Below are 23,911 nucleotides of genomic sequence, written 5' to 3'. Positions count from 1 at the left end.
GGATTAAGATATCGTCCAGATAAGGCGCCACAGCTATGCCCTGTGTCCTTAGAACCGCCAGAAGGGACCCTAGCACCTTTGTGAAAATTCTGGGAGCTGTGGCAACCCGAAGGGAAGAGCCACAAACTGGTAATTCTTGTCCAGAAAGGCGAACCTGAGGAACTGGTGATGATTTTTGTGGATAGGAATGTGTAGATACGCATCCTTTAAGTCCACGGTGGTCATATATTGACCCTCCTGGATCATTGGCAAAATAGTCCGAATGGTCTCCATCTTGAAGGATGGGACCCTGAGAAATTTGTTTAGGATCTTGTGATCCAAAATTGGTCTGAAGGTTCCCTTATTTTTGGGAACCACAAACAGATTGGAGTAGAACCCCTGCCCCTGTTCTGTTTTTGGAACTGGGCAGATCACTCCCATGGTATATAGGTCTTCTACACAGCGTAATCTTTGAAATCCAGAAGATACCCCTAGGTTACTATTTCTAAAGCCCAGGAGTCCTGAACGTCTCTTGCCCAAGCCTGAGCAAAGAGAGAAGGTCTGCCCCCTACTAGATCTGGTCCTGGATCGGGGGCTACCCCTTCATACTGTCTTGGTGGCAGCAGCGGGCTTCTTGGCCTGTTTACCCTTGTTCCAAGTCTGGTTCGGTCTCCACACTGACTTGGACTGAGCAAAATTCCCCTCTTGCTTTGCGACAGGGGAAGAGGTAGAGGGACCACCTTTGAAGTTCCGAAAGGAACGAAAATTATTTTGTTTGATCCTCATCTTATTCGTCTTATCCTGAGGAAGGGCATGGCTTTTTCCTCCAGTGATGTCTGAAATTATCTCTTTCAGTTCAGGCCCGAATAGGGTCTTACCCTTGAAAGGGATGGCTAAAAGCTTAGCTTTTGATGACACATCAGCAGACCAGGACTTAAGCCATAATGCTCTACGCGCTAAAATGGCAAAACCTGAATTCTTTGCTGCTAATTTAGCCAATTGAAAAGCGGCATCTGTAATGAAATAATTAGCTAGATTGAGAGCCCTAATTCTATCCAGAATATCATCTAATGGGGTCTGAACCTGAAGAGCCTCTTCCAGAGCCTCGAACCAAAAGGACGCTGCAGTAGTTACAGGAACAATGCACGCTATAGTTTGGAGAAGAAAACCTTGGTGAACAAATATTTTCTTCAGAAGACCCTCTAATTTTTTATCCATAGGATCTTTGAAAGCACAACTGTCCTCGATAGGTATAGTTGTACGCTTAGCCAGGGTAGAAATAGCTCCCTCCACCTTAGGGACTGTCTGCCACGAGTCCCGCACGGCATCAGATATGGGAAACATTTTCTTAAAAGTAGGAGGGGGAGCGCAATGGAATACCTGGTCTATCCCACTCCTTAGTAACAATTTCCGAAATCCTCTTAGGGACCGGAAAAACATCAGTGTAGGCAGGAACCTCTAGGAATCTGCCCATTTTACACAATTTCTCTGGAACTACAATAGGGTCACAATCATCCAGAGTCGCTAAAACCTTCCTGAGCAATAAGCGGAGGTGTTCTAATTTAAATTTAAAAGCCGTCATATCTGAATCAGAATGAGGGAACATATTTCCTGAATCAGAAATCTCTCCCTCAGCCAGCAAATCCCTCACTTCAGAACATTGTGAGGGTACATCGGATATGGCTAATAAAGCATCAGAGGGCTCAGCGTTTGTTCTCACACCAGACCTACTGCGCTTCCCCTGCAACCCAGGCAGCTTAGATAAAATCTCTGTGAGGGTAGTATTCATAACTGCGTCCATATCTTGCAGGGTGAAAGAATTAGACGCTTGGCGTCACTTGTGCGGGCATTAACGGTTGTGACACTTGGGGAGAATTAGATGGCAAAACCTGATTCTCTTCTGACTGAGAATTATACTGCGACATACTTTTAGTAGCTAAAATATGTTCTTTACAATTTATTGACCTTTCAGTGCATGAGGGACACATTCTAAGTGGAGGTTCCACAATGGCTTCTAAACATATTGAACATTGACTTTCCTCAATGTCAGACATGTTGAACAGGCTAGTAATGACTATAAACAAGCATGAAAACACTTTATTTAGAGAAAAAAATAACAATCTTAAAAAACGGTACTGCGCCTTTAAGAGAAAAAAAGCATACACGTTCTGCAAAACAGCCTAAACATGCCCCACATTTTTCAAAATGTTTTATGTAGACAAAATATAGGTAGTTAAGATTGCACAGCAAAAAAATTTAACAATTAACTCCTTAATTTGAAAACCCGATCGAAAATAGGCCCAGATCTGGAAAAAAACCCTCTTAGCACCTTTCCACAGCCCTGCTGTGGCCCTACCTGCCCTCAGGGATTGAAAATGTGGGGTAAAAGCTTCGATTTGGCCCAAAACATACACCTGGGCCCTCAGGAGTTAGAGCTTGCTGCTTGCTGATCAAACTAACTGCGCATCTGAGGCGCGAAAATAGGCCCCGCCCATCTCACTCGATGTCTCCATAGCCTTACAGAACCGCACCAGAGCGGTTATAACTAGCCATGTGGGTTCTGAGACCCAAAAGTTAAGCCATGTGTGCCCTTAATAAAGCTGCCCAAAACGTTATTGCCCACAAAAACGTTAAAGCACTCCCAAGTCAAAAAACGTTTGCTCCCAAACAGTTGTAATTCAGTGTCAAACATATTAGTAATTGGCCCCATATGTAAGCTAAGTAATGCCCTTCTTTTAGCTCTAGGATTACTGCTTACCCTTACCCTCCTGGGTATAATGTCAGCCTTTCTGAAATACAAAGTCTCTCCAGAAAAATATGACTGAACATACCTCATTGCTGCATAGCATGAAACTGCTCCTCATACTGAAGTTTCCTGTACTCCTCAGCCACTGTGGGAACAGCAATGGACCTTAGTTACAAATGCTAAGATCATTATCCTCCAGGCAGCAGTCTTCATCCATCTGCTGCCTGAGAGCAAATAGTACACACCGGTACCATTTAAAATAACAAACTCTTGCTTGAAGAAAACAAAAACTAACATTTTATCACCTCTTTCACTTTACCCTTCCTAGTACTTAGAGTAGGCAAAGAGAATGACTGGGGGTGGAGCTAAGGGAGGAGCTATATAGACAGCTCTGCTGTGGTGCTCTTTGCCACTTCCTGTTAGCAGGAGGATAATATCCCACAAGTAAAGGAAGAATCCGTGGACTCGTCTTACCTTTATAGAAGAAATAATTTTAAAAAATGTAAACTAATTACACCTAATCTAATCCCCTTAATAAAATAAAAAGCCCCCCAAAATAATAAAAAGCCCTACCCTATACTAAATTACAAATAGCCCTTAAAAGGGCTTTTTGCGGGCGTTGCCCCAAAGTAATCAGATCTTTTACCTGTAAAACAAAATACAATACCCCCCCCAACATTAAAACCCACCACCCACACACCCAACCCTACTTTAAAACCCACCCAATCCCCCCTTAATAAAACCTAACACTAACCCCTTGAAGATCACCCTACCTTGAGACGTCTTCACCCAACCGGGCCGAAGTCCTCCACGAAGCGAAGTGGTCCTCCAGACAGGCAGAAGTCTTCATCCAAGCCGGGAAGAAGAGGTCCCCCAGACGGGCAGAAGTCTTCATCCAGACGGCATCTTCTATCTTAATCCATCCGGCGCAGAGCGGGTCCATCTTCAAGCCATCTGACGTGGAGCATTCATCTCAGCCAATAGGATTTTTCCTACCTTAATTCCGATTGGCTGATAGAATTCTATCAGCCAATCGGAATTCAAGGGACGCCATTTTTTATGATGTCATTTAAAGGAACCTTCATTCGTCATTAGTCGTCAGCCGAGATGGATGCTCCGCGTCGGATGGCTTGAAGATGGACCCGCTCCGCGCCGGATGGATGAAGATAGAAGATGCCGCCTGGATGAAGACTTCTGCCCGTCTGGAGGACCTCTTCTTCCTAGCTTGGATGAAGACTTCTGCCTGTCTGGAGGACCACTTCGCCCCGGCTTCCTGGAGGACTTTGGCCCAGTTGGGTGAAGACGTCTCAAGGTAGGGTGATCTTCAAGGGGTTAGTGTTAGGTTTTTTTAAGGGGGGATTGGGTGGGTTTTAGAGTAGGGTTGGGTATGTGGGTGGTGGGGTTTAATGTTGGGGGGGTATTGTACTTTTCTTTACAGGTAAAAGAGCTGATTACTTTGGGGCAATGCCCCGCAAAAGGCCCTTTTAAGGGCTATTTGTAATTTAGTGTAGGGTAGGGCTTTTTATTATTTTGGGGGGCTTTTTTATTTTATTAGGGGGATTAGATTAGGTGTAATTAGTTTAAAAAAAACTTGTAATTATTTTATTATTTTCTGTAATTTAGTGGGGTTTTTTTTGTACTTTAGATAATTTTATTTAATGTTATTTAATTGTATTTAGTTTAGGTAATTAATTAATTATAGTGTAGTGTTAGGTGTAATTGTAACTTAGGGTAGGTTTTATTTTACAGGTAAATTTGTATTTATTTTAGCTAGGAAGTTATTAAATAGTTAATAACTATGTATTTAATAACTATTCTACCTAGTTAAAATAAATACAAACTTGCCTGTAAAATAAAAATAAATCCTAAAATAGCTACAATGTAACTATTAGTTATATTGTAGCTATCTTAGGGTTTATTTTATAGGTAAGTATTTAGTTTTAAATAGGTATAATTTATTTAATGTTAGGAATATTTATTTAGATTAATTTAAATTATATTTAAGTTAGGGGGGGTGTTAGGGTTAGACTTAGGTTTAGGGGTTAATAAATGTAATATAGTGGTGGCGACGTTGGGGGCGGCAAATTAGGGGTTAATAAATATAATGTAGGTGGCGGCGGTGTAGGGGGGGCAGATTAGGGGTTAATAAATATAATGTAGGTGGCGGCGGGGGCCGTGAGCGGCAGTTTAGGGGTTAAACACTTTATTTAATTGCAGCGGAGTCTGGGAACGGCGGTTTAGGGGTTAAACACTTTATTTAGTTGTGGCGGGGTCCGGGAGTGGCGGTTTATGGGGTTAATACATATAATGTAGGCAGCAGTGGGCTCCGGGAGCGGCGGTTTAGGGGTTAAACACTTTATTAGTGTTGCGGTGGGCTCCGGGAGCGGCAGTTTAGGGGTAAATTAGAGTTGCGGTGGGCTCCAGGAGCGGAGGTTTAGGGGTTAATAACTTTATTTAGGTGCGGTGGGTTCAAGGAGCGGCAGTATAGGGGGGTAAAACAGTATAGTATAGTGTGGGTGCTTAGTGACAGGGTACCAAGAAAGCTGCGAAAAAACAAAATTTATGCTTACCTGATAAATTCATTTCTCCTGTAGTGTGGTCAGTCCACGGGTCATCATTACTTCTGGGATATTATCTCCTCCCCTACAGGAAGTGCAAGAGGATTCACCCAGCAGAGCTGCTATATAGCTCCTCCCCTCTACGTCACCTCCAGTCATTCGACCAAAGGACCAACGAGAAAGGAGAAGCCCAAGGGTGTAGTGGTGACTGGAGTATAATCCAAAAAATTTTTTAGCCTGCCATAAAAAACAGGGCGGGCCGTGGACTGACCACACTACAGGAGAAATGAATTTATCAGGTAAGCATAAATTTTGTTTTCTCCTGTTAAGTGTGGTCAGTCCACGGGTCATCATTACTTCTGGGATACCAATACCAAAGCAAAAGTACACGGATGACGGGAGGGACAGGCAGGCTCTTTATACGGAGGGAACCACTGCCTGAAGAACCTTTCTCCCAAAAACAGCCTCCGAAGAAGCAAAAGTGTCAAATTTGTAAAATTTGGAAAAAGTATGAAGAGAAGACCAAGTTGCAGCCTTGCAAATCTGTTCAACAGAAGCCTCATTCTTAAAGGCCCAAGTGGAAGCCACAGCTCTAGTAGAATGAGCTGTAATTCTTTCAGGAGGCTGCTGTCCAGCAGTCTCATAGGCTAATCGTATTATGCTACGAAGCCAAAAAGAGAGAGAGGTAGCCGAAGCTTTTTGACCTCTCCTCTGACCAGAATAAACGACAAACAGGGAAGACGTTTGACGAAAATCCTTAGTTGCCTGTAGATAAAATTTCAGGGCACGGACTACATCTAGATTGTGTAGCAGACGTTCCTTCTTCGAGGAAGGATTAGGACACAAAGATGGAACAACAATCTCTTGATTGATATTCCTGTTAGTGACCACCTTAGGTAGGAACCCAGGTTTAGTACGCAGAACTACCTTGTCTGAATGAAAAATCAGATAAGGAGAATCACAATGTAAGGCAGATAACTCAGAGACTCTTCGAGCCGAGGAAATAGCCATTAAAAACAGAACTTTCCAAGATAACAACTTGATATCAATGGAATGAAGGGGTTCAAACGGAACACCCTGTAAAACATTAAGAACTAAGTTCAAACTCCATGGCGGAGCAACAGTTTTAAACACAGGCTTGATCCTAGCTAAAGCCTGACAAAAAGCTTGAACGTCCGGAACTTCTGACAGACATTTGTGTAAAAGAATGGACAGAGCTGAAATCTGTCCCTTTAAAGAACTAGCGGATAACCCCTTTTCTAAACCTTCTTGTAGAAAAGACAATATCCTTGGAATCCTAACCTTACTCCATGAGTAACTCTTGGATTCGCACCAATATAAGTATTTACGCCATATTTTATAGTAAATCCTTCTGGTAACAGGCTTCCTAGCCTGTATTAAGGTATCAATAACTGGCTCAGAAAAACCACGTTTTGATAAAATCAAGCGTTCAATTTCCAAGCAGTCAGCTTCAGAGAAGTTAGATTTTGATGTTTGAATGGACCCTGGATCAGAAGGTCCTGTTTCAGAGGTAGAGACCAAGGCGGACAGGATGACATGTCCACTAGATCTGCATACCAAGTCCTGCGTGGCCATGCAGGTGCTATTAGAATCACTGATGCTCTCTCCTGTTTGATTCTGGCAATCAATCGAGGAAGCATCGGGAAGGGTGGAAACACATAAGCCATCCCGAAGGTCCAAGGTGCTGTCAGAGCATCTATCAGAACCGCTCCCGGATCCCTGGATCTGGACCCGTAGCGAGGAAGCTTGGCGTTCTGACGAGACGCCATGAGATCTATCTCTGGTTTGCCCCAACGTCGAAGTATCTGGGCAAAGACCTCCGGATGAAGTTCCCACTCCCCCGGATGAAAAGTCTGACGACTTAAGAAATCCGCCTCCCAGTTCTCCACTCCCGGGATGTGGATTGCAGACAGGTGGCAAGAGTGAGACTCTGCCCAGCGAATTATCTTTGATACTTCCATCATTGCTAGGGAGCTTCTTGTCCCTCCCTGATGGTTGATGTAAGCTACAGTCGTGATGTTGTCCGACTGAAACCTGATGAACCCCCGAGTTGTTAACTGGGGCCAAGCCAGAAGGGCATTGAGAACTGCTCTCAATTCCAGAATGTTTATTGGAAGGAGACTCTCCTCCTGATTCCATAGTCCCTGAGCCTTCAGAGAATTCCAGACAGCGCCCCAACCTAGTAGGCTGGCGTCTGTTGTTACAATTGTCCAGTCTGGCCTGCTGAATGGCATCCCCCTGGACAGGTGTGGCCGATAAAGCCACCATAGAAGAGAATTTCTGGTCTCTTGATTCAGATTCAGAGTGGGGGACAAATCTGAGTAATCCCCATTCCACTGACTTAGCATGCACAATTGCAGCGGTCTGAGATGTAGGCGTGCAAAAGGTACTATGTCCATTGCCGCTACCATTAAGCCGATCACCTCCATGCATTGAGCTACTGACGGGTGTTGAATGGAATGAAGGACACGGCATGCATTTTGAAGCTTTGTTAACCTGTCTTCTGTCAGGTAAATCTTCATTTCTACAGAATCTATCAGAGTCCCCAAGAAGGGAACCCTTGTGAGTGGAAAGAGAGAACTCTTCTTTTCGTTCACCTTCCATCCATGCGACCTTAGAAATGCCAGTACTAACTCTGTATGAGACTTGGCAGTTTGAAAGAATGTCGTCTAGGTACAGAGCTACCGAAATTCCTCGCGGTCTTAGTACCGCCAGAAGAGTACCCAGAACCTTTGTGAAGATTCTTGGAGCCGTAGCCAATCCGAATGGAAGAGCTACAAACTGGTAATGCCTGTCTAGAAAGGCAAACCTTAGATACCGGTAATGATTTCTGTGAATCGGTATGTGAAGGTAAGCATCCTTTAAATCCACTGTGGTCATGTACTGACCCTCTTGGATCATGGGCAAAATTGTTCGAATAGTTTCCATCTTGAACGATGGAACTCTTAGGAATTTGTTTAGGATCTTTAAATCCAAGATTGGCCTGAAAGTTCCCTCTTTTTTGGGAACTACAAACAGATTTGAGTAAAACCCTTGTCCTTGTTCCGACCGCGGAACTGGATGGATCACTCCCATTAATAAAAGATCTTGTACGCAGCGTAGGAACGCTTCTTTCTTTATTTGGTTTGTTGACAACCTTGACAGATGAAATCTCCCTCTTGGGGGAGAGGATTTGAAGTCCAGAAGGTATCCCTGAGATATGATCTCTAACGCCCAGGGATCCTGAACATCTCTTGCCCAAGCCTGGGGGAAGAGAGAAAGTCTGCCCCCTACTAGATCCGGTCCCGGATCGGGGGCCCTCGATTCATGCTGTCTTAGGGGCAGCAGCAGGTTTCCTGGCCTGCTTGCCCTTGTTCCAGGATTGGTTAGGTTTCCAGCCTTGTCTGTAGCGAGCAACAGCTCCTTCCTGTTTTGGTGCAGAGGAAGTTGATGCTCTTCCTGCTTTGAAATTACGAAAGGAACGAAAATTAGACTGTCTAGCCCTAGGTTTGGCTTTGTCCTGAGGCAGGGCATGGCCTTTACCTCCTGTAATGTCAGCGATAATCTCTTTCAACCCGGGCCCGAATAAGGTCTGCCCTTTGAAAGGTATATTAAGCAATTTAGATTTAGAAGTAACATCAGCTGACCAGGATTTTAGCCACAGTGCTCTGCGTGCCTGAATGGCAAATCCGGAATTCTTAGCCGTAAGTTTAGTTAAATGTACTACGGCATCTGAAATAAATGAGTTAGCTAACTTAAGGGCTTTAAGTTTGTGTGTAATCTCATCTAGTGTAGATGATTCAAGTGTCTCTTCCAGAGACTCAAACCAAAATGCTGCTGCAGCCGTGACAGGCGCAATACATGCAAGAGGTTGCAATATAAAACCTTGTTGAACAAACATTTTCTTAAGGTAACCCTCTAATTTTTTATCCATTGGATCTGAAAAAGCACAGCTATCCTCCACCGGGATAGTGGTACGCTTAGCTAAAGTAGAAACTGCTCCCTCCACCTTAGGGACTGTCTGCCATAAGTCCCGTGTGGTGGCGTCTATTGGAAACATTTTTCTAAATATCGGAGGAGGTGAGAACGGCACACCGGGCCTATCCCACTCCTTAGTAACAATTTCAGTAAGTCTCTTAGGTATAGGAAAAACATCAGTACTCGCCGGTACCGCAAAATATTTATCCAACCTACACATTTTCTCTGGTATTGCAACTGTGTTACAATCATTCAGAGCCGCTAACACCTCCCCTAGTAATACACGGAGGTTTTCCAGCTTAAATTTAAAATTTGAAATATCTGAATCCAGTTTGTTTGGATCAGAACCGTCACCCACAGAATGAAGTTCTCCGTCCTCATGTTCTGCCACCTGTGACGCAGTGTCTGACATGGCCCTAATATTATCAGCGCACTCTGTTCTCACCCCAGAGTGATCACGCTTGCCTCTAAGTTCTGGTAATTTAGCCAAAACTTCAGTCATAACAGTAGCCATATCCTGTAATGTGATTTGAAATGGCCGCCCAGATGTACTCGGCGCTACAATATCACGCACCTCCCGAGCGGGAGATGCAGGTACTGACTCGTGAGGCGAGTTAGTTGGCATAACTCTCCCCTCGTTGTTAGGTGAAATATGTTCAGTTTGTACAGACTTTTATTTAAAGTAACATCAATACAATTAGTACATAAATTTCTATTGGGCTCCACTTTGGCATTAGCACATATAGCACATGTATCTTCCTCTGAATCAGACATGTTTAACACACTAGCAATAAACTAGCAACTTGGAAATGCTTTTCAAGTAATTTACAATAATATGAAAACGAACTGTGCCTATAAGAAGCACAGAAAAAATTATGACAGTTGAAAATAAATAAGTTATAGCATCAAATCTTTGTAAGAAATATACAATTTTAGCAAAGGATTGTTCCCATTAGCAAAGGATAACTAACCCTGATAGCAGAAAAAATACACAAATAAACGTTTTTTATCACAGTCAACTACAATCTTCACAGCTCTGCTGTGAATGATTACCTCCCTCAAAACAAGCTTTGGAGATCCCTGAGTTCTGAAGAGATGAACCGGATCATGCAGGAAGAAAATTAACTTCTGACTGAGTTTTTTGATGCGTAGTAAAAGCGCCAAAAATGGCCCCTCCCCCTCACACATAACAGTGAGAGAGATCAGTAAACTGCTTTAATTTAAACAAAACTATTGCCAAGTGGAAAAAATAGTGCCCAAAACATTTTTTCACCCAGTACCTCAGAGAAATAAACGATTTTACATGCCAGCAAAAAAACGTTTAACCTCAATAAATTAATTATTATTTAAAACCTATTGCAAGTCCCTGCAAATTAGGTTAAGTCTATGCATACAGTATAAATCCAGTGAAGTACCATTCCCCAGAATACTGAAGTGTAAAATATACATACATGACAGCCTGATACCAGCTACATCTACTGCATTTAAGGCTGAGTTTATATTATAACGGTATGGCAGGATTTTCTCATCAATTCCATGTCAGAAAATAATAAACTGCTACATACCTCTTTGCAGATTAATCTGCCCGCTGTCCCCTGATCTGAAGTTTACCTCTCCTCAGATGGCCGAGAAACAGCAATATGATCTTAACTACTCCGGCTAAAATCATAGAAAAAACTCAGATAGATTCTTCTTCAAATTCTACCAGAGAATGAATAACACACTCCGGTGCTATTATAAAATAACAAACTGTTGATTGAAGGTAATAAACTAATTAAAATCACCACAGTCCTCTCACACATCCTATCTATTCGTTGGGTGCAAGAGAATGACTGGAGGTGACGTAGAGGGGAGGAGCTATATAGCAGCTCTGCTGGGTGAATCCTCTTGCACTTCCTGTAGGGGAGGAGATAATATCCCAGAAGTAATGATGACCCGTGGACTGACCACACTTAACAGGAGAAAGCCGAAGAGCAGCGAGATCGATGACTGTTAGTAAACAATAGTCCGCTGCTCATCGCCCCGTACTTGGTGCGCGGCTTTTTGACAGCTTTTTTGATAATTTTGGAGAACGTATTCAGGTCCGCGGCAGCGATGTTAGGCGATCTTAGGCGAGCATATTGGTGCCGGTGAATGCAGGTAAGTTGACAGGTTGATAAATAGAGGTCCAAGCATGTATCATCCTGGGTAATTTCCAGTCTTACAAAGAATAGATTCTTAAAAACTGCCCAGTTATGTGGGTGAATGTGCTCTGCAAAACTTCAAATGAAACGGTACTAGCCTCTAACTACATAAAATCAATGTAAATTTGAATGAATGAGTGCTCTTTTTTTAAATGCAGTGAACTGCTGGTGCAATGCCGCCTCCTGAAGATTTGCGGCTGCTAGCAGGGGGTGTCAATAAACCCGAACGTATTCGATCGAGTTGATTTCTGTCCACCGCCTCAGAGCAGGCGGACAGGTTATGAAGCAGCGGTCTTTAGACTTCTGTTTCCGGCGAGCCTGAAGGCTCGCTGGAAACACGGGGCATCAAGCTCTATACGGAGCTTGATAAATATGCCCCATGGGATTAATTTACTTTTGACATAGAGTGCAATAACACTTATAGTTTTACGATAAAAAATAAAATAAACAGAAGGAATATGTTTATACCTGTGAGTGAGGTTAAACCTTTGTATCAGACGGCTTCCATCACATAGTCTAATCTGTATTTTTGTTGTTGGCTCACATTCATCAAGTTCAACCACCAAATTAGGAAAGGCCTTATGTTCTTCTTCAGGCGATGACGGTGTGCTTATTATTTCAGGAGTAACACTGCTCATATGTAGGAAAGAACAAATAAAAAAAATCTAATTTATTGTCCAAATCAGCTATAAAACAATGAATAAAAAAATGTTCAAGTTATTTACTTTGAATACTATTACATATTTTGAAAGAAAATTAATATAAACTGCATTTCATACCTTCCAAGCTTTTGTCCTTCTCCACTAAAGGCTTTGAATTTTAACCTTGGTTTAACATATTCTTGGTCCTGGTGGTCTTCCATGTCTAAATTCACCTGGCCTCCATGAACTAGCCGCTGAAGTTCCACTGGAATTTCTCTACAGAAAATAAAAATGTACAATGTTAAATATTTTGTCATAACTTAAACATTTTCGAAATCAGGATGGCTGAAACAGAATACATGACACAAAATCACTCTTTTTAAACCTATGAATTAAATTATGACTCCACATTAAACAAAAAAATCACCTTCCAAACCACCAATATTTAAGATTCTACTTTTATGATTTTAGATAAAAAATAATTATTGAAACTTAAAAAGTAACAATTAGCTTGTCTTTCATTTTTCCAACTAGTGTATGCAAAAATAAGAAGGAATATAATACAAAATATATTTCAATCTTGCCACTAATTGTGCCTGATACTTAAACCAGTATTTCAGTCTTTGAATTAGATTAAAGATTCAGCCTGTTGCTAAAAGGAACATTCCTTAAAGGGACAAAATTTCAATGCACATAGATGAATTACATATTTTATTAGAAACATATTTGCAATATACAGGTATTGCCAAAAATGCTTCTAGTAAAAGTTATCACTGTTTTAGTGTTAACATTTTTCTATGCATGTGCAAGTGAATCATAGCTAGAAAGCCTGAGTGCAACAGCATTTTAAATACTGCAGCTGCTCAGAGAGCAAGTGGGGCTTGTAACATGTCAGCAATTAACAAACTGAGGCCTAGATTTGGAGTTCGGCGGTAAAAGGGCTGTTAACGCTCCGCGGGCTTTTTTCTGGCCGCACCATAAAATTAACTCTGGTATCGAGAGTTCAAACAAATGCTGCGTTAGGCTCCAAAAAAGGAGCGTAGAGCATTTTTACCGCAAATGCAACTCTCGATACCAGAGTTGCTTACGGACGCGGCCGGCCTCAAAAACGTGCTCGTGCACGATTCCCCCATAGGAAACAATGGGGCTGTTTGAGCTGAAAAAAAACCTAACACCTGCAAAAAAGCAGCGTTCAGCTCCTAACGCAGCCCCATTGTTTCCTATGGGGAAACACTTCCTACGTCTGCACCTAACACTCTAACATGTACCCCGAGTCTAAACACCCCTAGCCTTACACTTATTAACCCCTAATCTGCCGCCCCCGCTATCGCTGACCCCTGCATATTTTTTTAAACCCCTAATCTGCCGCTCCGTAAACCGCCGCCACCTACGTTATCCCTATGTCCCCCTAATCTGCTACCCCTAACACCGCCGACCCCTATATTATATTTATTAACCCCTAACCTGCCCCCCACAACGTCCCCGACACCTGCCTACACTTATTAACCCCTAATCTGCCGAGCGGACCTGAGCGCTACTATAATAAAGTTATTAACCCCTAATCCGCCTCACTAACCCTATCATAAATAGTATTAACCCCTAATCTGCCCTCCCTAACATCGCCGACACCTAACTTCAATTATTAACCCCTAATCTTCCGATCGGAGCTCACCGCTATTCTAATAAATGGATTAACCCCTAAAGCTAAGTCTAACCCTAACACTAACACCCCCCTAAGTTAAATATAATATTTATCTAACGAAATAAATTAACTCTTATTAAATAACTTATTCCTATTTAAAGCTAAATACTTACCTGTAAAATAAATCCTAATATAGCTACAATATAAATTATAATTATATTATAGCTATTTTAGGATTAATATTTATTTTACAGGCAACTTTGTAATTATTTTAACCAGGTAAAATAGCTATTAAATAGTTAATAACTATTTAATAGTTACCTAGTTAAAATAATAACAAATTTACCTGTAAAATAAATCCTAACCTAAGATATAATTAAACATAACACTACCCTATCAATAAAATAATTAAATAAACTACCTACAATTAACCTAACACTACACTATCAATAAATTAATTAAACACAATTCCTACAAATAAATACAATTAAATAAACTAGCTAAAGTACAAAAAATAAAAAAGAACTAAGTTACAGAAAATAAAAAAATATTTACAAACATAAGAAAAATATTACAACAATTTTAAACTAATTACACCTACTCTAAGCCCCCTAATAAAATAACAAAGCCCCCCAAAATAAAAAATTCCCTACCCTATTCTAAATTAAAAAAGTTACAAGCTCTTTTACCTTACCAGCCCTGAACAGGGCCCTTTGCGGGGCATGCCCCAAGAAGTTCAGCTCTTTTGCCTGTAAAAAAAAACATACAATACCCCCCCCCCCAACATTACAACCCACCACCCACATACCCCTAATCTAACCCAAACCCCCCTTAAATAAACCTAACACTAAGCCCCTGAAGATCTTCCTACCTTGTCTTCACCATCCAGGTATCACCGATCCGTCCTGGCTCCAAGATCTTCATCCAACCCAAGCGGGGGTTGGCGATCCATAATCCGGTCCAGAAGAGGCTCCAAAGTCTTCCTCCTATCCGGCAAGAAGAGGACATCCGGACCGGCAAACATCTTCTCCAAGCGGCATCTTCGATCTTCTTCCATCCGGAGCGAAGCGGCAGGATCCTGAAGACCTCCAGCGCGGAACATCCATCCGGACCGACGACTGAACGACGAATGACTGTTCCTTTAAGGGACGTCATCCAAATTGGCGTCCCTCGAATTCCGATTGGCTGATAGGATTCTATCAGCCAATCGGAATTAAGGTAGGAATTTTCTGATTGGCTGATGGAATCAGCCAATCAGAATCAAGTTCAATCCGATTGGCTGATCCAATCAGCCAATCAGATTGAGCTCGCATTCTATTGGCTGTTCCGATCAGCCAATAGAATGCGAGCTCAATCTGATTGGCTGATTGGATCGGCCAATCGGATTGAACTAGATTCTGATTGGCTGATTCCATCAGCCAATCAGAAAATTCCTACCTTAATTCCGATTGGCTGATAGAATCCTATCAGCCAATCGGAATTCGAGGGACGCCATCTTGGATGACGTCCCTTAAAGGAACAGTCATTCGTCGTTCAGTCGTCGGTCCGGATGGATGTTCCGCGCTGGAGGTCTTCAGGATCCTGCCGCTTCGCTCCGGATGGAAGAAGATCGAAGATGCCGCTTGGAGAAGATGTTTGCCGGTCCGGATGTCCTCTTCTTGCCGGATAGGAGGAAGACTTTGGAGCCTCTTCTGGACCGGATTATGGATCGCCAACCCCCGCTTGGGTTGGATGAAGATCTTGGAGCCAGGACGGATCGGTGATACCTGGATGGTGAAGACAAGGTAGGAAGATCTTCAGGGGCTTAGTGTTAGGTTTATTTAAGGGGGGTTTGGGTTAGATTAGGGGTATGTGGGTGGTGGGTTGTAATGTTGGGGGGGGGGGTATTGTATGTTTTTTTTTACAGGCAAAAGAGCTGAACTTCTTGGGGCATGCCCCGCAAAGGGCCCTGTTCAGGGCTGGTAAGGTAAAAGAGCTTGTAACTTTTTTAATTTAGAATAGGGTAGGGAATTTTTTATTTTGGGGGGCTTTGTTATTTTATTAGGGGGCTTAGAGTAGGTGTAATTAGTTTAAAATTGTTGTAATATTTTTCTTATGTTTGTAAATATTTTTTTATTTTCTGTAACTTAGTTCTTTTTTATTTTTTGTACTTTAGCTAGTTTATTTAATTGTATTTATTTGTAGCAATTGTGTTTAATTAATTTATTGATAGTGTAGTGTTAGGTTAATTGTAGGTAATTGTAGGTAGTTTATTTAATTAATTTATTGATAGGGTAGTGTTATGTTTAATTATATCTTAGGTTAGGATTTATTTTACAGGTAAATTTGTTATTATTTTAACTAGGTAACTATTAAATAGTTCTTAACTATTTAATAGCTATTTTACCTGGTTAAAATAATAACAAAGTTGCCTGTAAAATAAATATTAATCCTAAAATAGCTATAATATAATTATAATTTATATTGTAGCTATATTGGGATTTATTTTACAGGTAAATATTTAGCTTTAAATAGGAATAATTTATTTAATAAGAGTTAATTTATTTCGTTAGATAAAAATTATATTTAACTTAGGGGGGTGTTAGTGTTAGGGTTAGACTTAGCTTTAGGGGTTAATACATTTATTAGAATAGCGGTGAGCTCCGGTCGGCAGATTAGGGGTTAATAATTGAAGTTAGGTGTCGGCGATGTTAGGGAGGGCAGATTAGGGGTTAATACTATTTATGATAGGGTTAGTGAGGCGGATTAGGGGTTAATACATTTATTATAGTAGCGCTCAGGTCCGCTCGGCAGATTAGGGGTTAATAAGTGTAGGCAGGTGTCGGCGACGTTGAGGGGGGCAGATTAGGGGTTAATAAATATAATATAGGGGTCGGCGATGTTAGGGCAGCAGATTAGGGGTACATAGGGATAACGTAGGTGGCGGCGATTTGCGGTCGGAAGATTAGGGGTTAATTATTTTAAGTAGCTGGCGGCGACGTTGTGGGGGGCAAGTTAGGGGTTAATAAATGTAATACAGGGGTCGGCGGGGTTAGGGGCAGCAGATTAGGGGTACATAAGTATAACGTAGGTGGCGGTCGGCAGATTAGGGGTTAAAAATTTTAATCGAGTGGCGGCGGTGTGGGGGGACCTCGGTTTAGGGGTACATAGGTAGTTTATGGGTGTTAGTGTACTGTAGAGCACAGTAGTTAAGAGCTTTATAAACCGGCGTTAGCCAGAAAGCTCTTAACTCCTGCTATTTTCAGGCGGCTGGAATCTTGTCGTTAGAGCTCTAACGCTCACTTCAGAAACGACTCTAAATACCAGCGTTAGAAAGATCCCATTGAAAAGATAGGCTACGCAAATGGCGTAGGGGGATCTGCGGTATGGAAAAGTCGCGGCTGAAAAGTGAGCGTTAGACTCTTTAATCACTGACTCCAAATACCAGCGGGCGGCCAAAACCAGCGTTAGGAGCCTCTAACGCTGGTTTTGACGGCTACCGCCGAACTCCAAATCTAGGCCTGAGTCATTACCAGATGATACAAGCACCTAGGCTCTCTAAGAAAGTGCTGTGTTTAAAAAGCTGTTGCACGGTGCATACTTAAATACACTTTTGAAACATCTATAGCTTTTATTAGAAGCATTTTTGCTAATACATTTATATTACAAAATTCTATTCAAAACTAAAATGCATCCATGTGGATTCCAATTTTGGCTGGAATGTCCCTTTAACCCCTTAACGACCGAGGACGTACAGGGTACATCCTACAAAAAACGGTCGTTAACGACCAAGGACGTACCTTCTACGTCCTCAGGTAATCTAAGCGATGGAAGCGATAGAGATCGCTTTCAGCCACTCTAAGAGTATTGCAGCAATGCCTCAATGTCGAGGCATCCTGCAATACTGTTCCCGACTGCTGGGACCCAGATTGATCACTCCCCAAGAGTGATCACTTCCGTTTTCGCTCCACGTGGAGCCCGACAGTCTATCAGAACATCGGAAGAGATAGGACAGGCTTCCGATGCTCTGCTTGTGTGCTGAGTGCCTTGGTGGGTCAAAGCACTTAGGCCTAGATTTGGAGTTTGGCGGTAGCCGTGAAAACCAGCGTTAGAGGCTCATAACGCTGGTTTTAGGCTACCTCCGGTATTTGGAGTCACTCAAAAAAGGGTCTAACGCTCACTTTTCAGCCGCGACTTTTCCATACCGCAGATCCCCTTACATCAATTGCGTATGCTATCTTTTCAATGGGATTTTTCTAACTCCGGTATTTAGAGTCGTGTCTGAAGTGAGCGTTAGAAATCTAACGACAAAACTCCAGCCGCAGAAAAAAGTCAGTAGTTAAGAGCTTTCTGGGCTAACGCTGGTTCATAAAGCTCTTAACTACTGTACTCTAAAGTACACTAACACCCATAAACTACCTATGTACCCCTAAACCGAGGCCCCCCCCCACATCACCGCCACTCGATTTAATTTTTTTAACCCCTAATCTGCCGACCGCCACCTACGTTATCCTTATGTACCCCTAATCTGCTGCCCCTAACACCGCCGACCCCTATATTATATTTATTAACCCCTAACCTGCCCCCCACAACGTCGCAGCCAGCTACCTACAATAATTAACCCCTAATCTGCCGACCGCAAAGAGCCGCCACCTACATTATAGCTATGTACCCCTAATCTGCTGCCCCTAACACCGCCGACCCCTATATTATATTTATTAACCCCTAATCTGCCCCCCACAACGTCGCCTCCACCTGCCTACACTTATTAACCCCTAATCTGCCGAGCGGACCGCACCGCTATCATAATAAAGTTATTAACCCCTAATCCGCCTCCCTAACCCTATAATAAATAGTATTAACCCCTAATCTGCCCTCCCTAACATCGCCGACACCTAACTTCAAACATTAACCCCTAATCTGCCGACTGGAGCTCACCGCTATTCTAATAAATGTATTAACCCCTAAAGCTAAGTCTAACCCTAACACTAATACCCCCCTAACTTAAATATAATTTAAATCTAATGAAATAAATTAACTCTTATTAAATAAATTATTCCTATTTAAAGCTAAATACTTACCTGTAAAATAAATCCTAATATAGCTACAATATAAATTATAATTATATTATAGCTATTTTAGGATTAATATTTATTTTACAGGTAACTTTGTATTTATTTTAACCAGGTACAATAGCTATTAAATAGTTAAGAACTATTTAATAGCTAAAATAGTTAAAATAATTACAAAATTACCTGTAAAATAAATCCTAACCTAAGTTACAATTAAACCTAACACTATACTATCATTAAATTAATTAAATAAAATACCTACAATTACCTACAATTAAACCTAACACTACACTATCAATACATGAATTAAATACAATACCTACAAATAACTACAATGAAATAAACTAACTAAAGTACAAAAAATAAAAAAGAACTAAGTTACAAAAAATAAAAAATATTTACAAACATAAGAAAAATCTTACAACAATTTTAAACTAATTACACCTACTCTAAGCCCCCTAATAAAATAACAAAGCCCCCCAAAATAAAAAATGCCCTACCCTATTCTAAATTACTAAAGTTCAAAGCTCTTTTACCTTACCAGCCCTGAACAGGGCCCTTTGCGGGGCATGCCCCAAAGAATTCAGCTCTTTTGCCTGTAAAAAAAAACATACAATACCCCCCCCCCAACATTACAACCCACCACCCACATACCCCTAATCTAACCCAAACCCCCCTTAAATAAACCTAACACTAAGCCCCTGAAGATCATCCTACCTTGTCTTCACCATACCAGGTTCACCGATCGGTCCTGGCTCCAAAATCTTCATCCAACCCAAGCGGGGGCTGGCGATCCATCATCCGGCGGCTGAAGAGGCTCCAAAGTCTTCATCCTATCCGGGAAGAAGAGTAGATCCGGACCGGCAACCATCCAATCAGCCCATCAGATTGAGCTCGCATTCTATTGGCTGATCGGAACAGCCAATAGAATGCGAGCTCAATCTGATTGGCTGATTGGATCAGCCAATCGGATTGAACTTGATTCTGATTGGCTGATTCCATCAGCCAATCAGAATATTCCTACCTTAATTCCGATTGGCTGATAGAATCCTATCAGCCAATCGGAATTCGAGGGACGCCATCTTGGATGACGTCCCTTAAAGGAACCGTCATTCTTCAGTTGGACGTCGCCGGATGAAGATGGGTCCGCGGTGGAGGTCTTCAGGATGGAGCCGGTCCTCATCGGATGAAGATAGAAGATGCCGCTTGGAAGATGATGGTTGCCGGTCCGGATCTACTCTTCTTCCCGGATAGGATGAAGACTTTGGAGTCTCTTCTGGACCTCTTCAGCCGCCGGATGATGGATCGCCAGCCCCCGCTTGGGTTGGATGAAGATTTTGGAGCCAGGACCGATCGGTGAACCTGGTATGGTGAAGACAAGGTAGGATGATCTTCAGGGGCTTAGTGTTAGGTTTATTTAAGGGGGGTTTGGGTTAGATTAGGGGTATGTGGGTGGTGGGTTGTAATGTTGGGGGGGGGGTATTGTATGTTTTTTTTTACAGGCAAAAGAGCTGAATTCTTTGGGGCATGCCCCGCAAAGGGCCCTGTTCAGGGCTGGTAAGGTAAAAGAGCTTTGAACTTTAGTAATTTAGAATAGGGTAGGGCATTTTTTATTTTGGGGGGCTTTGTTATTTTATTAGGGGGCTTAGAGTAGGTGTAATTAGTTTAAAATTGTTGTAAGATTTTCCTTATGTTTGTAAATATTTTTTTATTTTTTGTAACTTAGTTCTTTTTTATTTTTTGTACTTTAGTTAGTTTATTTCATTGTAGTTATTTGTAGATATTGTATTTAATTAATGTATTGATAGTGTAGTGTTAGATTTAATTGTAGGTAATTGTAGATATTTTATTTAATTAATTTAATGATAGTGTAGTGTTAGGTTTAATTGTAACTTAGGTTAGGATTTATTTTACAGGTAATTTTGTAATTATTTTAACTAGTCGGCAGATTAGGGGTTAATAATTGAAGTTAGGTGTCGGCGATGTTAGGGAGGGCAGATTAGGGGTTAATACTATTTATTATAGGGTTAGTGAGGCAGATTAGGGGTTAATAACTTTATTATAGTAGCGCTCAGGTCCGCTCGGCAGATTAGGGGTTAATAACTTTATTATAGTAGCGCTCAGGTCCGCTCGGCAGATTAGGGGTTAATAAGTGTAGGCAGGTGGAGGCGACGTTGTGGGGGGGCAGATTAGGGGTTAATAAATATAATATAGGGGTCGGCGGTGTTAGGGGCAGCAGATTAGGGGTACATAGGGATAATGTAAGTAGCAGAGGTTTACGGAGCGGCAGATTAGGGGTTAATAATAATATGCAGGGGTCAGCGATAGCGGGGGCGGCAGATTAGGGGTTAATAAGTATAAGGTTAGGGGTGTTTAGACTCGGGGTTCAAGTTAGAGTGTTAGGTGCAGACGTAGGAAGTGTTTCCCCATAGCAAACAATGGGGCTGCGTTAGGAGCTGAACGCGGCTTTTTTGCAGGTGTTAGGTTTTTTTTCAGCTCAAACAGCCCCATTGTTTCCTATGGGGGAATCGTGCACGAGCACGTTTTTGAGGCTGGCCGCGTCCGTAAGCAACTCTGGTATCGAGAGTTGCAGTGGCGTTAAATATGCTCTACGCTCCTTTTTTGGAGCCTAACGCAGCCATTCTGTGGACTCTCAATACCAGAGTTATTTTAAAGGTGCGGCAAGAAAAAAGCCAGCGTTAGCTACGCGGGTCCTTACCGACAAAACTCTAAATCTAGCCGTTAATAAGTAATAATAATAATAAAAAATATATATTTTATTTAATATAAAAGTCCCATATAGCCCCCCTCCCTACCCCCATGAGGCTTCAAAGATGGTGATGCCCAGTGCATCATGGGGCTTCTGTGGGTGTCCCTAGCCTGCCTCATCATAGGGGCAGGCTAGGGTCATTCAATCTGAGCTTGCCACAATAAAAAAGAAAATGCTAATAAAATATTCCATTTGTCTGATCATATAAATATTTGTAAATATTGACTGACCAGTGTGGATCTCCCTCCCTCTCCTCACTTGCGTTTTTTTTTGTGGGAGAGAGAGAGAGATCTGAGTTTAGGAGAGAGAGATTTATCTAATATATTTGTTAAAAATGGTGAGACCCAAAGGTTCTTTTCAGAGCCATTAACCCCTAGCATGCCAGTGATCACTATAAATTACTGGCAGTAGCATAGCTGAACTTTTTTGATGTCTGTGCATTTTTTTAGGGGTTCATTTTTTTTAGTAATTTTTTTGTGAGACCCAAAGGCTTTTTTTAGAGCCATTTAGTTCATTTAAATTTTGTGTTGATTTTTTTTTTTTTTAGTATTTTTTTTTCTGTGACAGATAAAATAATGTCACAGAGAATATATAGTGCTGAGGAGGCGTATGCCATCCTTGCATCAGAGTCAGACACCTCGATGTCTGACTCAGACCCCAATTTTGACCCTGCCATATAATCAGATACATCATTAGATACAGTCTCAACTGATAGTAATGTATCTGCGGTTGCTAGTCCCCCTGCCAGAAGGAGACGTGTTGTGCCATTGCCACTGAAGAGTGGGTAACGCCTCATCATCAGAGGCCAGATATCCCACCCTTCACAGCAAATCCTGGCATCAATATGGATGTTGGAAGATTTAGCCCCCAACAGTTTCTGGAGGTTCTTCAGGGCGATGATGTATTGAGGAACATTGTCACCCAAACTAATTTATATGCCCATCAGTTCCGTGCGGCAAAGCCGGACTCATATTTGGCAAAGCAGCAATGGGCCCCCATCGATGTGGCAGAATTTTAAAAAAGCCGGGGGATTGACTATGCTGATGGGTATCATAAAGAAATCCTCCATTCGCTCCTACTGGAGCAGTAGCCCCATCTGTTCTACCCCCATTTTCTCCCAGTGTATGTCGAGAAAGAGGTACGAAATGATTCTACATTTCATGCACTTCAGCGACAACAGCCTGTGCCCCCCTAGGGAGCATCCCCAATTTGACAGGCTGTATAAAATTTGCCCCCTAATGACCCACTTTGCTGCCAGTTTTGCAGAGGCTTATACACCTGGAAGGAATATATACGTGGATGAATCCCTGATGAAGTATAAGGGAAGGCTGGGATTCAAGCAGTATATTCCTTCCAAGCGCTCCAGATATGGGGTAAAGGTATATAAGCTCTGTGAGAGCGAGACAGGGTATACTCAGGTCTTCCAGGTGTATGAGGGAAAGGATAGCCACCATGACCCTCCAGGTAGCCCAGAACATATGGAAACCACTGGCAAGATTGTCTGGAACCTGATATTACCCCTGATGAACAAAGGGTACCACTTGTATTTAGATAATTTCTATACAAGTGTCCTTTTGTTCAAGCTACTGTATTGGTTTGATACAGTAGCTTGCGGTACAATTAAAAAGAACCAGGACAACTGTTTCCCAGGACAACTTGCACACACCCAGCTACGAAGGGGGGGGGGGGTTTCAGCTCTGCGCCAAGAGGAGCTGTTGGCAGTTAAGTACAGAGACAAGAAGGATGTATTTTTGGCAGTAACCATTGCATCAAAGGCATTAAAACACCCCATATACAATACCTTGGGGTCAACTTCTGAAATATATGCACGTTCATGGCGAGCAAATAAATTGGAGTGTGTAAAAAGGCCCCTCAAAAGAAGATAGTCAAAGAAGATATCTTAAATTTGAAAAAAATCACAAACACATGTCAGAAGTTTAGCATTGCAAACCCCAAACAACCCAACAAACCTATGCATAGGTGGTATCACTGTACTCAGGAAATCTTGCTAAATAAATATTGGGGTGTTCTTTGGCAGTAACACATAACAGGAACTGAGAATCCATGCCTAAAGTACAATGTGTGTGAAAAATAACACAAAAAAAATGACTACCCAAAAGTTTGACAAAGACTGGTGGTTTAATTAGTGCATGGAAAGTGTTAAAATCCAGCATTTTAAATACCCTAGGGTGTCTACTTTTCAAAAATATATGGTGTGATGGTTGTCCAGCTTCAGAAATGTTCCAAACAGTACATGGGTGCATGACAAATGTGAAAATTCCAAGTTGTAAAACTGGAATGCTCCCAATAAAATTAAGGCCTTTTAACCCCCTGAGAATCCCACAAACCTATTCATGGGTGGT

General features: G+C 41.9%; 1 protein-coding gene across 1 annotated transcript in view; it reads right to left on the bottom strand.

Moving 5' to 3' along the window:
• The window catches only part of UBXN2B (UBX domain protein 2B), a 153,342-nt gene that overhangs the window by 15,246 nt on the left and 114,185 nt on the right, over window positions 1-23,911 (bottom strand). Inside the window, exons 6-7 of the mRNA XM_053715061.1 lie at window positions 12,224-12,361; window positions 11,913-12,074 (exon numbers count right to left, since the gene is read on the bottom strand). Of these exons, the coding sequence (XP_053571036.1) occupies window positions 11,913-12,074; window positions 12,224-12,361 (300 nt within the window). The remainder of the gene's footprint in view (window positions 1-11,912; window positions 12,075-12,223; window positions 12,362-23,911) is intronic.

Source organism: Bombina bombina, chromosome 5 (assembly GCF_027579735.1).
Source record: "Bombina bombina isolate aBomBom1 chromosome 5, aBomBom1.pri, whole genome shotgun sequence".
Taxonomy (NCBI): domain Eukaryota; kingdom Metazoa; phylum Chordata; class Amphibia; order Anura; family Bombinatoridae; genus Bombina; species Bombina bombina.
Note: the sequence above shows the minus strand (reverse complement) of the source record. Positions and strands in the feature narration are given on the sequence as shown.